The 13,365-nt window shown below is 35.3% G+C and overlaps 1 protein-coding gene across 3 annotated transcripts in view; it reads left to right on the top strand.

The window, feature by feature from the left end:
• Positions 1–13,365, top strand: part of LOC133179174 (DENN domain-containing protein 3-like) — a 34,282-nt gene that overhangs the window by 14,115 nt on the left and 6,802 nt on the right. For 2 of the 3 annotated variants that reach the window (XM_061313958.1, XM_061313960.1), the window contains exons 11-21: positions 433–663; positions 923–1,076; positions 2,195–2,331; positions 2,625–2,794; positions 2,948–3,055; positions 3,239–3,413; positions 6,696–6,826; positions 7,296–7,458; positions 8,332–8,528; positions 8,999–9,117; positions 11,039–11,074. In XM_061313958.1, the coding sequence (XP_061169942.1) occupies positions 433–663; positions 923–1,076; positions 2,195–2,331; positions 2,625–2,794; positions 2,948–3,055; positions 3,239–3,413; positions 6,696–6,826; positions 7,296–7,458; positions 8,332–8,528; positions 8,999–9,117; positions 11,039–11,074 (1,621 nt within the window). The remainder of the gene's footprint in view (positions 1–432; positions 664–922; positions 1,077–2,194; positions 2,332–2,624; positions 2,795–2,947; positions 3,056–3,238; positions 3,414–6,695; positions 6,827–7,295; positions 7,459–8,331; positions 8,529–8,998; positions 9,118–11,038; positions 11,075–13,365) is intronic. The other variant, XM_061313959.1, reaches the window with a different exon arrangement.

The raw sequence follows: 13,365 nt of genomic DNA, 5'->3' as shown, positions 1-13,365 counted from the left end.
TTTGCTTTTAGTTGGATGTAAATGTTTTAAGTACATGTATACCCTTAATACAGTAAAACATGATTATAAAGAAGTCGCTAGGACCTTGAGTTTAACATCCTTATTACTCAGATTCTTTTAATCTTAATTATGAAGATGAGAATCAAAAGTCTTTTACATGATTTGGAAAAAAAAAAATCCTTATAACCGAAATTTCTTCATAAATGAGTTCTTTCTAACCAAGTTTTAATGAAGAATGATTTTATGTAATTTATGAAAATTAGTTTGTTTTACATAAATCTACTAGGTAATAGTATGCATAGCCCCCATTTAAAACATTTTTCTATGCTTATAAAAGTTACTATAAGTATACATATACATGCACTTTAATTTGAAACCAAAAGGTTACATTTCTTTCAGCTGTGTTCATCTAGTTATTTTTGCTTCTTTTAGGAGTGTGGTGACGGAAACTCGTGTAGAATTTAAAAGATTTAACAAACAAGCTTATTTAGATTCGAAATCTGGATCAGAGAAAAGCTTTTATGAGCAAGTTTTGAAGACAAGCATGTTTAAAAAGTTTCTGAAAGATCGCATTAATGATAAAACAGACTACTGGGTCAAACTAGAGGTGAAAACGAGGCCGCAGGCCAAAATCTCAGAAAGTGGACCCAGCGTTCCAAGCAGGTAAGAGAATCACATCTCTAAGTGAGGAAGTTAAACTCCTGTAAAATATATCATTCTGTAGAAATGAAAAAAAAATTAGACAAATTGAAAAGATTCATTTGAAGTTTTCGATTTTCCTGATTGCTTTGTTATTTTGTTTCTTATTTTCCTTAAATGTTAAAAAAAAAACACAGTTTAATAAATTATTATTTCCTGATTTGGTATGCTTTATTTGTGTGATTAAGGTATTCTACTCTTTGTGATTTGTGTTTATATTCAGACGTCCACAGTTACGGAAGCAGAATTCTATTGCTATCATTCCTGTGAATGCTCATTTCTCCCAGACTTCCCCAGTACTACGGATGCCAGACATCGGCAATCGTGTGATTGATTACCTGAAGGACTCAATCAGACTTCTGACCTCTGCTGTACAGGTAGGGTTAGGAACTTAGAACAAGACTGTACAAAATTCCACCAATAATAAAAGTCATATAATATTACAATTCTTGTCAACCATTGTATATCTTTATGAAAATCAGAACCCACTTGGATGTACAGTAAAGAACTGTTAAAGAGAATAGTCAAACTCTGTTATCTTGAACTGTTAAAAAAATATATTTCTGTGGATTTGAGATACATGTATTGAGGTTAAAAACAGAAAGAAAATTGGTTGGGACATCCAACTCACTCGCACATATCCAACATATCCATGGTAATTAAGACATTGAATGATCAAGATACTGAAGTTTATCTGACGTGTATTTATCCCTCCACTCTGAAGGAGAGGGGGGTATACTGTTTTACCATTGTGTGTCCATCTGTCTGTCCGTAACTTCACAGTTTTCTTAGCAACTACTCATCGCAGATGCTTGGAATTTTAGCACACTCTTTGTTTAGGCATGTCATATGGTGGGATTTATTTTTGTACGAATGGGATGTCAACTTCCTGTTTATCCATGCATCTGTCTGTACCATACATAACAAATTTTGGTTGCAGTTTTCTCAGCAACTACTCATCACAGAGGCTTGAAAATTTAGCACACTCTTTGTTTAGGCATGCCATATGATGGGATTTATTTTTGTACGAATCGGATGTCAACTTTCTGTTTATCCCTGATTCCGTCCATAACTGAACTTGTGTATTCACATCATAGCGGGGCTTTTATTATCACATCATAGCGGGGGTATTATTAGTGAGCATTAGCTCACAGACTTCTTGTTTAAAATAGTCTTTATATGTATCTGTACAAACTATCTAAATGTTTTTAGAGAACTAAATTAAAAGAGAAAACATGGAACTTTCAGTGCTCTGCTTTAAGAGTTTTTATGTATACAAGTATAAATGAGTGTGAGTACATTTAAGTGTGTCAATCAAACCTCATTATATCAAACTCAATTGAACCAAGAAAGAATAGAGAGATATCTGAGGATTCAAGATATCAAGGCTAAAATACATATTTAGAAAGAGGTTGGGACTTCCAATTCACTTTGATGAATCCATGGTATTTGAGATACCAGCAGTCGTGTTAAACTGCATATCTTATCTCACCAGAAAAGCCAACATTTCCAGGAGCGAGCCTCCTACATCTACCTACTGGGAATGTTTAACCTGGCCTGTAACAAGCTGACTCTGGCTTTGGAGAACTTTATTTCACTAGCATCCATTGATACCCAGATCTTACCAAAGCAGTAAGTGATCATTACTTTTGAGGCAGTTAATTTCGTTTGATATTATCCGAAAAATACCAATATTGAATGAAGCAAAGTTGGGTACCTACATGTATAAGCCCTATTTTGGACGAAACTTGCATGAAAAACACATCTTATGCTACATACGATAATTCCCTGTATTTATTATAATACGGATTATTCATAGATCTTTAACTAAAGACATAAGTGTTGAATTAAAATACCAATAATACATTTGTGATATGCCTCACCAATAGACATTCGATCCATTGGTCAACATTCTGTAACTGTAGAGTGGTTAAACAGATTTGTCAACAGCTGGAGGATTCAGAGTTACAGAAGCTGATGGCTAAGCCAGGATTTCACGCCCTACCAGAAATAGTGGGGTCAACAGTTACAGAGACTGTCTACCACAATCACAGGAAGTTTGAGGAATCTATCAATCTCCCCCAAAAAGATCTCTGTAGGCTATTTCATTTGTTACTGGATTCCTAAAGAGATATGCTATCATTAAACTGTACAGTTAATACTATCACAGTTTATCAAATAGATTGTTCTATGTTTTAAGAATATATTGCAGTGGTTAATTACAATTTTTATTTTTTTTTCATGTCAGATTATGATGAATTTGTGGAGTGTGTCTCTATGCTGGAGATGACCAGTGACACAGACACAATAGGCCGATTATTCCGAGCTCTCACTCCCTCACAAATCCACCAAAACTGTAAGATTTCTGCATATTATTAAGCTTTCTTTACTTTCTCTCTGAGTGTGAATTATGTTTAGAACCATTGATCAAAATCTATCACAAATAGAAAATATGCTTAGATGCAACATCAAAGTATATCTTCATTATTTTGAGTGGGTCAGAGTCTGTCATTGTCACTCTCACATTGTCCTTTTTCAGTCATTGATCAGGAAACCTTTGCCTCCTTTACCCACTGCTGGAAAGAAAACAATAAACAATGTTTGAGTCTAAACATTAATGATGACGACCTCCTGGAAGCAGAGTGTGTCCTCAAAATGTCCTCATTATGTAAAACAGATTATGGAACAGGGAGAGTGGCCCTCACAGACAGAAGGTAAATTGTACTAAACAATGTCCTCATTTTGTACAACAGACAATGGAACAAGGAGGTTAACTAAGAAATAATTCCCGCATGGGAGGAATTGTTGGAGAATATACCCCGATAGTTGAGAGATTTTTTTTTGGCAAATGGAAATAGATCCTGAAGGGCAGGGTTTTTATGTGCTAAGAAAATCTTGAGACTAAGGGGTATATTCTCCAACAATTCCAACGACGAGGGAATTATTTCTATCCTGCTATGACGAATATTTTTAACTTCTCTATAGAGAAATGCAGCAGCTAGATTTGAACGTCATCAGAAGTGTCTCTTGACGACACAATAGAATGCTACTCCTTGTTCATTTGTATCTCAAGCTTTAGAAAAAGTACAATGTATTCTGAACCCAAAGTAAATTTTTCCCACCAATTTGCATCACAATCAAAAGATACTTCTATCCTTTTCCTAGTGAACACAGTCAAAATTAGAGGAAACTGATTTAAATTTATTAATAATTTGTTGATGACGTTTGTGATTTATTCAAGAGCATATTTTCTGTCCAGTAAGACTTGTACTTCACCTATAGAATACCTATGAGTAGAAATTGTGCAGCGACCTTGATTAATTTTCTAGATCAAATGTCATGGTCAACAAACCTCTGTGTGTAAAATTGTGTGTAAAATTGTGGTCTGAAACATATCTTCTTTCCCCATGGCCCTACCTAGCTCAAACTTCATCAGAGGAGTACCTTTGGGTAGAAATTGTACCGTGTCCTGGAGCCAAGTTTCTTGGCTAGTGGTTACAGCAGATCTCTGCAGAATTCTTACCTTTTCTCCCATTGGCCCCATCTAGCTCCAATTTCTCAGAGTGCCCTTGGTTAATTCATCCTAATGCCTTAAAAGTGGGGCCTGTTGAGATGGTCACCATCTCAACAATGTCAAGTTTTTTAGCTCACCTGAGCTGAAAGCTCAAGTGAGCTTTTCTGATCACATTTTGTCTGTAGTCTGTCTGTCCGTCTGTCTGTCTGTAAACTTTTCACATTTTCATCTTCTCCAGAACCACTGGGCCAATTTCAACCAAACTTGCCACAAAGCATCCTTGAGTGAAGGGGATTCAAGTTTGTTCAAATGAAGGGCCACGCCCTCTTTCAAGGGGAGATAATTAAGAATTAGTGAAAAATGAATAGCATCTTTTAAAAATCTTCTTTTCAAGAACCACAGGGCCAGGAAAGATGAAACTCATATGGAAGCATCCCCAGGTAGTGTAGATTCAATTTTGTTCAAATCATGACCCCCGGGGGTAGGGCGGCGCCACAATGGAGGATCAAAGTTTTACATAGAAATATATAGGAAAAAATCTTTAAAAATCTATTTTCAAGAATAGTAAGGCCATGAAGAGTCATATTTATATGGAAGCATCCTCAGGAAGTGTAGAATCAATTTTGTTCAAATCATGACCCCTGGGGGTAGGGCGGGGCCACAATGGAGGATCAAAGTTTTACATAGAAGTATATAGGAAAAAATCTTTAAAAATCTTCTTCTCAAGAACAGCAAAGCCATGAAGAGTCATATTATATTGAAGCATCCCCAGGTAGTGTAGATTCAATTTTGTTCAAATCATGACCCCTGGGGGTAGGGTGGGGCCACAATGGAGGATCAAAGTTTTACATAGAAATATATAGGAAAAAATCTTTTAAAATCTTCTTCTCAAGAACAGTAAAGCCATGAAGAGTCATATTTATACGGAAGCATCCTCAGGAAGTGTAGATTCAAGTTTGTTCACATCATGACCCCTGGGGGTAGGGTGGGGCCACAATGGAGGATCAAAGTTTTACATAGAAATATATCGGAAAAATCTTTAAAAATCTTCTCAAGAACAGTAAAGCCATGAAGAGTCATATTTATACGGAAGCATCCTCAGGTAGTGTAGATTCAATTTTGTTCAAATCATGACCCCCGGGGGTAGGGCAGGGCCACAATGGAGGATCAAAGTTTTACATAGAAATATATAGGAAAAATCTTTAAAAATCTTCTTTTCAAGAACAGTAAAGCCATGAAGAGTCATATTTATATGGAAGCATCCTGAGGTAGTGTAGATTCAAGTTTGTTCAAATCATGATCCCCAGGGGTAGGGTGGGGCCACAATGGAGGATCAAAGTTTTACATAGAAATATATAGGAAATATCTTCTCAAGAACAGCAAAGCCATGAAGAGTCAAATTTATATGGAAGCATCCTCAGGTATTTAAGATTCAATTTTGTTCAAATGATGACCCCCGGGGGTAGTGTAGGGCCCAATGGGGGATCGAAAGTTTTACATAAGAACATATAGAAAAAAAATTTCTTCTCAAGAACAGAAAAGCTATGTTAGTCTTGTTGATATGGAAGCATCCTCAGGTAATGTAGATTCAAGTTTGTTCAAATGATGACCCCTGAGATAGGGAGGAGCTACAATGGGGGATCAAATTTTTACAAAGAAATAAATGGGAAAATTCTTTTAAAATCTTCTCAAGTACAACAATATATAGGAAATTCTTTAAAAATCTTCTTCTCAAGAACAGCAAAGCCATGGAGATTCATATTTATATGGAAGCATCCCCAGGTAGTGTAGATTCAATTTTTTTCAAATCATGACCCCCGGGGGTAGGGCAGGACAATGGAGGATCAAAGTTTTACATAGAAATATATAGGAAAAATCTTTAAAAATCTTCTTTTCAAGAACAGTAAAGCCATGAAGAGTCATATTTATATGGAAGCATCCTCAGGAAGTGTAGATTCAATTTTGTTCAAATCATGACCCCTGGGGGTAGGGTGGGGCCACAATGGAGGATCAAAGTTTTACATAGAAATATATCGGAAAAATCTTTAAAAATCTTCTTCTCAAGAACAGTAAAGCCATGAAGAGTCATATTTATACGGAAGCATCCTCAGGAAGTGTAGATTCAATTTTGTTCAAATCATGACCCCTGGGGGTAGGGTGGGGCCACAATGGAGGATCAAAGTTTACATAGAAATATATCGGAAAAATCTTTAAAAATCTTCTTCTCAAGAACAGCAAAGCCATGATGAGTCATATTTATATGGAAGCATCCTCAGGAAGTGTAGATTCAAGTTTGTTCACATCATGACCCTCGGGGGTAGGGCGGGGCCACAATGAAGGATCAAAGTTTTACATAGAAATATATCAGGTGAGCGATGTGGCCCATGGGCCTCTTGTTTGGTTTTTTTTGGTTGTGCTTGGTGAAGAAATACATAAAAGCCCATGGCTACTTGTTAATTTATATGGAAAAATTATTTTTCAGACTTTGTTTTGTGAAAGACATCTCCACTGAAATGAAGGAAATTATGCGACTGAGTAAAATAGAAGAACTGGAGAAGAAGTCAATGTTTTCATTCCTAAAGCAGGTCAAGGTTCTAAGGATCAAAAACAAAGGTGAATGTCATTATATGTACCCCACCCCAACAAAAAAAGGAATATATAAAATCTAAATACAGTTAAACCTCAATATCTCAAACTTGATGGGACCGAGAACAAGCTTAGAGATATCCAATGATTTGAAATATCAAGGGTAATATACTTAAAGAATAGTAGTTGGGACTTCCAAATCACTTCAACATATTCATGTCATTTGAGATGTCAGTGTTTGAGATACCCAAGTTAAACTGTAGATCTAAGTCCTTATTTATATGAGAAAAAAGTTGGATTTTTTCACAAGAATAAATTTAATGTGGTAATATGAACTTTTCAAAATGAAACTGTCATAGGCCTAGTTCAAATAGAAAGAAATAGACTATTTTAAAAAAAAATTAAAACATCTTTACATTCTGTGAACTCATTTTCCATTTTGTTATGCTGTTGAATTTTGGTGTTAAGCTATAGACATATGAACTGTTTGTTATAGATGGGAGTAAATTTACTGCTTGGCTGAAGGAAGAGAGGGATGATTTTTGTCTGTTGATTGAGGAGATGTGGGCAGGAAAAATTGTGTGTGAGTCCACAAAGGACATCCATGCCATTCAGAAGGCGGCCCAGAATGTGCTACTGGTGGACGCACTGCTACAGAGGTATGAGTAAAACAATAAAAGTCTGGTCATGACATGCCATTATCATGTTTCATATTCACTGATGATCAATAAGTTCTTTTGTTTAAAATAAACCTTTATCAGACAGTCATAACACAAAACAGTGTGTGTCAAACACAACAATTAAATTTTTCTGTAGTATAACCATAATCTTTGTGTTCTTATCTTCCAAATAATTAGCAGAACTCCTTAACAAAATTGAATTTTTTTTTTGGTTTATATATATTTGGTACGTTACATAACAGATTTACTTCAACCCTTTGATGAACCCTTGTCCTACATGTTTGTATACTGCCTTAGTGGCCTTGACGAACCTTTGTTTTACATGTGTCAGGGGTGTGCAATTACCATCGCCCGACGCCCGGGGCTATCAATTTTAGAGGTCGGGCTATGATGAATCTATACTGCATTAGCCCGTTGGGCTAGTAAATCTAAAATGAAAGTATACTTATATTTACGTCGCCTGAATTGATGTACAAATTAAATTTGTTGTAAAATCATAATCTTTAATTCGTTTTGACCTATATGTATTGTGTGTTGCTATCGCCAGTCGTTTCAGTGACAATTATAGTCGATAAAAATAGGGCGAAGTACCTGACAATAACAAAGCGCAAACCATTATTTGTTTTATTTATTTCAACTTAAATTTTTTTTTTACCTTTTTGTTATACTTATACATGTATTGTTTTCGGTAGTTAATGGGCTAGTGACTGGCAACCTCGGGCTAGTAACTTTGTTACTGCCACTAGCCCGACGGGCCAGTAACTAATTTTTGTAATTGCACACCCCTGTGTGTGTATACTGTCTTAGTGGCCTTGATGAACCCTTGTTTTACATGTGTGTATACTGCCTTAGTGGTCTTGATGAGGAAACAGCACACCATAGCAACCGAGAGGAGGCGGCCAGACAGCTGTGTTTTTACAGGAAGTACAGAGAGGAGGGTCACCATAATGTCCCCCAGGAAACAAAGGAGGTGTTACAAAACCGTATCGACCCAAACTATGGTGAACGAGAGAGAAAGACTGTACATGCTCTTCTGTATACCCCAGGAGGTGAGAAAATTAAAGATGCAGTACACACTTTTAATATAGCCATTAAATCTGTTCAATATCGTGCCTGGAAATCCTATATATTAAGTGTTTTTCATTGATATAGAGAAAATTAAAAATGATTTTCTGTTCAGTTCTTTCATAATTTTCCATTTATTTTTCTTTTTTCAATGAAGAAAAAAGGCAGGAAATTTTTTTATTCAAGAATAGCCGGTTTTGAATCAATTTACATGTGCATGAAGTCATTCTATTTACTGAAAAACTGATGGACTGGTTCGTGATGATAAATATCAGTGAGAATAGATTGATTACGAATCTCATATGGACTTACTGCACGTGTATAATACTAGGTTTACTGTAGTCTTGGGTTTAGTAGTAGTAGTAATACAAGTACATGTATTCATGAATGCTTCTGTCATTCTTATTTTGTGTGTGGCTCCAACATTTGATATGGATATTTTATCTAATTTCAGTACCTGAGCACTCTATTTCCCCACGCTTATGGGTTGGGCTTGGAGATGGGAAGATTAAGGTTTACAATGCCTCCCACTGGCTTCTGGAGTCCGAGTTTGTCCAGACAAAGCAAAGTGTGGTGAGTTATCTCCCATTTAAAGCCTCATTTTGAATCACATTTCTTGGATGTTAACTGCATTACACAAGACATGCACTAAAACAATTTGCTAGCCAGAAGCAAGTACATCTGAGTCTGTGGCAGATATCTGAATTTCCTCATTGTTTCTCTGCCTCTCTCTGTTAGTGATAGTGGAAATAAGTTATTTCAGTGTTTTCAGTGTTATATGGCTGCCAAAAAGTTAATAATATGTTAAAAATTAAATGACTAGATTATATATACAACTCTGTATTGACCAGACTGTGATATTTCTTGGTTTTTCTGATAAAGTTTATGTAAAGAATTCTACAAATCAGTAATCAAAACGAATTTGGTAACATAGTTTTACATGTTTACATAAAACATATATAAAGAACGAGTGCACTTAAGGGCCCCGGTAAAATGTGGAAAAATGAAGAATCAAATTAAGCATAATTTTTCATCTCAGATCATTAATTGATATCTAAACCATAAGATTCAACAAATTTTATCGCTGAAATTCATGAATATACAAAGAGCAAAGCCATACAATGTGGTAGGGATCAGCCAACATTCGTAATTTTCCATAGTAAATCGAGGACGGTCATTTATTTCAAAGCTTTTGTTTACTGTCAGCCTAACGTTGTACAAACTTGTGCGAATGACAAAAAGCACATTATACATTTATAAAACTTGCGTGAAAGTAGGAAATTTGTACAAGATTAGGCTTGTACTTAAAATATTAAAAATGTATGAATAGTTCAATGTTTTTCCTATAGCTGGCGAAAGCTATTTACCTGTATGACCTATGTTGAACCCATCCATGGAATAAATTATTTAAAATACCGGTACATGTAGTCACGTGAGTTCTACCCATATAAACATTCCTCAAAAGTGCTCACTGTAAAAGATAGCCATGCACGTTTTGTATCATTATATCGAAGTCGTGCCACATAGAGAGGAACACGGGAGGGTTAGGAGAGTTTAGTGTCGTTAAAATGTCATCATACATAAAAGCGTCAAACATTTTTAACATTCATGCAAGACAATGCTACCGGTATTGAAAGCCACCTGAATACACTTTTTTCATTTTAAAATTTAAAGGAACTAATGTTAATACTTATTATACTATTTCAAGTGCAAGCGTACAAATTTCTTAGTTTGATCACTATGGCTACAGGCATCTATACAACTTCATTCGATTTTTTTCTCAGGTAAAATAGCGCAAAAAGTATCAATCAGCAAACACGCCCGTCAGTGATCCACCATCAGATTGTTCAAGTGTCCAATTTAAATGTCTCCTCCCCTTGATTTAAATAAACGAAACTCAAATAGGTTCGGTACGACTTTTCTGGATTTGGGGTATCTATAGGCATTTGAAAAATCTTTGTTTGTTTCAAATCCGTGCTGATTTAGGTGATGTTTTAACATGATTTTAATTAGAAATATCCACTTGTGTTTCACTATTACCAAAAGAGAACAATTTGGTAATATATTCTAAAGTAATACGGCACTGAAAAGGGCCCATTAAGCATTGCTTAAGTGCACTTGTCCTTTGATTTAAATTCTGTTTTGGCTTATGTGGTCAAGTAGCAATAAACCAGAAGAGTTTGCTTATTGACATTAATTTCAAACATTTGACACTTTAATTTAATCTTTGTTTCAAGCAGTGTGGATAGCATTTACAGACTTTAATCCATTTACAGTAAAACACACTTATAGCGAAATGCCAGGGACAAACAGTTTAAGATTTGTTGCAACCACAATTCTTTATATCCATTAATTTCATAATATGCTTTTTTACTACTGGGAATAAAAATCTATTTGCTGTAAGCATGAATTTGTTATAAGCATGTTCGCTGTAACTGTTTTACTGTATGTGCTTTTCAAAGTGTTATGAAATCATTTTCACCCAAAATTTCAGCAAACCTGCAGAAAAAAGTTGGAGGTCCAGGGCTGTGTAAGTTTGAGGCTGTTTTGTTATAATTCCTGTAGCTTTAATCACTTGAAACCATTCAGTATATCAACCTGTCATCATTGTGGCACAAACTCTGTCATTGGTTTCAACAAGCTCCCTGTACTAATAGACATATATGGGTTTATGAAACTAATATTAGTGTAGGCTCTGTGTATGTTGAATATTTACAGCATGGATTAAATTAACACTCTCCAAGATATCATCATCCTGAAGGACAGGGGGTATTGGTATTTTTTAAAAATGTGAAAATGTTCAAAAAATGTTCATATAGTTACTGGGTACATTTACAGTGTGGTGCAGTGGTTAGATCATTTGTATTTTCTTGCTAGAATGGCAAAGTAAAGAGTTAATCCTTAAGTTGCAGCTTTGAATCCCACTATTGATGTGGAGACCAAACCTTTGGATGAGACCATATAAACAGAGGTTTAATGTCACAGTAAATGCTGACAAAAAAATCCCTCACTAGTGAATGGCCATAACTGCCCAGTACAGGTCCCAGGATCATGAAACAGACTTAGACTTAGATCAAATTTTCAACCACCTGTAAACTTTTTATTTAAAATTATTGAATTGATCTATAAATTTGCAGATAACAACACTTTTGTCAAGAAATATTGAATGAATATTTTAATCTGGAATTCTTTCCTTCTTCAACATTTTAGTACAACAGAGAGATTTTGACTCAAAAGTCTATGTTGTACAATAGTGATGTGTGTCATTTACTATCCTTTATAATATAGTATATTTTATAACTTATAATGGATGTGTGTAACACTGTTCATGGTGTATAGTCTTTACTCAAACTGGTCTAAAGTGATATTCTAATAGTGGATAAATTAAAGTTTTATTGGAGGCAAAATCAAGATTTGGTTGCCCAATAGTAATCACCAGGTCTGTTTGTCAACACTTTTATGTGACATGATATCTTAAATACCTTTCAGTCTGCGGACTTGATACTTAATACATAAATAGAGAATGGTTAAAGGAGCTAGAACGTGCACAGTTTTGGGGTTCACTTGGTGAAAGGTCAAGGTCAAAACTCAAAATAATTGATATGATCATTGTGATGCAAAACCTTTATAACACTGCCTTACCTACAGAGTTTAGTTAGATGAAATTTATAGAACATTTGGGAAATTAGGTCAAGATCAGAGGTTGAAATTTTTGATCTGATGATCATTGTAATGCAATAACTTGGACATTTTGAAACCAACAGACTTCATTTGTAGGGTATACAATGCATACAGAATGATCAGAGAAAGATATTTATAGGTTTTCAAATCAACTTGATCAAAGGTTAAGGTTGAGATTATTGATTTGACCATTGTGATGCAATAAATAGAAAAACTAGACTTTATATTTATACCCTCCGCAAATGAAGTTCGGGGGGGGGGGGGGTATAAAGGAATCACCTTGTCTGTCTCTCTGTCCGTCTGTCTCTGCAATCGTGTTCGGTCCATGTCTTTCTTACGGAGAAATATTAGACTCTACTACTTCACACAAAGATTGTTCATGACCTGATGGTGTGCCATGACCTTGACCCAAGGTCATTTGGCCAAGTTCAAGGTCACTGAAAGAAAAAGTTCATAATTTGTATCCTGGCCATATCTTTCTTATGGATAAACTTGGTGAGTTCCCATTTTACACAAAGATTGCTTATGACCTGAGGGTGTACGTGCCATGACCTTGAACCAAGGTCAATGAAAGAAAAAGTTCATAATTTGAGTCCGGGCCATATCTTTGTTATGGATAAACTTGGTGTGTTCCCATTTTACACAAAGATTGTTTATGACCTGAGGGTGTGTCATGACCTTGACCTTGACCCAAGTTCATTTGTGCAAGTTCAAGGTCACTGACAGAAAAAGTTCATAATTTGTGTCCGGTCTGTATCTTTCTTATGGAGAATAATGTTGGGGTGTTGTGAGTTTCCACTTCACACAAAGATTGCTTATGACTTGAGGGTGTGTCATGATCTTGACCTATAGTCACTATAGAAAAAATGGATAAATAATGCATCCATACTTTCCACTAGAAAAATACTTGAAAAATTGTTATTTATTTTTTTCAATGTAATTAAAAAACAATGTTATTATTACTATTGATGCAGTCCTTAGCTTCATTCATTATAGAAATATAATGAGCAATTACTGGTAAATTTTCACTCTAAATATTTAAGCAAATTGTGAACAGCTCTTAGATCCATCGAATACTAGTATTAGTGACTTGGCACCTTCTCTTAAAAGCCCTGCAGGGGGTATTTGTCCATTTTGGAC

The sequence above is a fragment of the Saccostrea echinata genome, unplaced genomic scaffold, assembly GCF_033153115.1.
Source record: "Saccostrea echinata isolate AGI-Se365-2 ecotype Australia unplaced genomic scaffold, CSIRO_AGI_Sech_v1 ptg000004l, whole genome shotgun sequence".
Lineage (NCBI taxonomy): Eukaryota > Metazoa > Mollusca > Bivalvia > Ostreida > Ostreidae > Saccostrea > Saccostrea echinata.
This window is presented reverse-complemented; position numbering and strand designations above follow the sequence as displayed.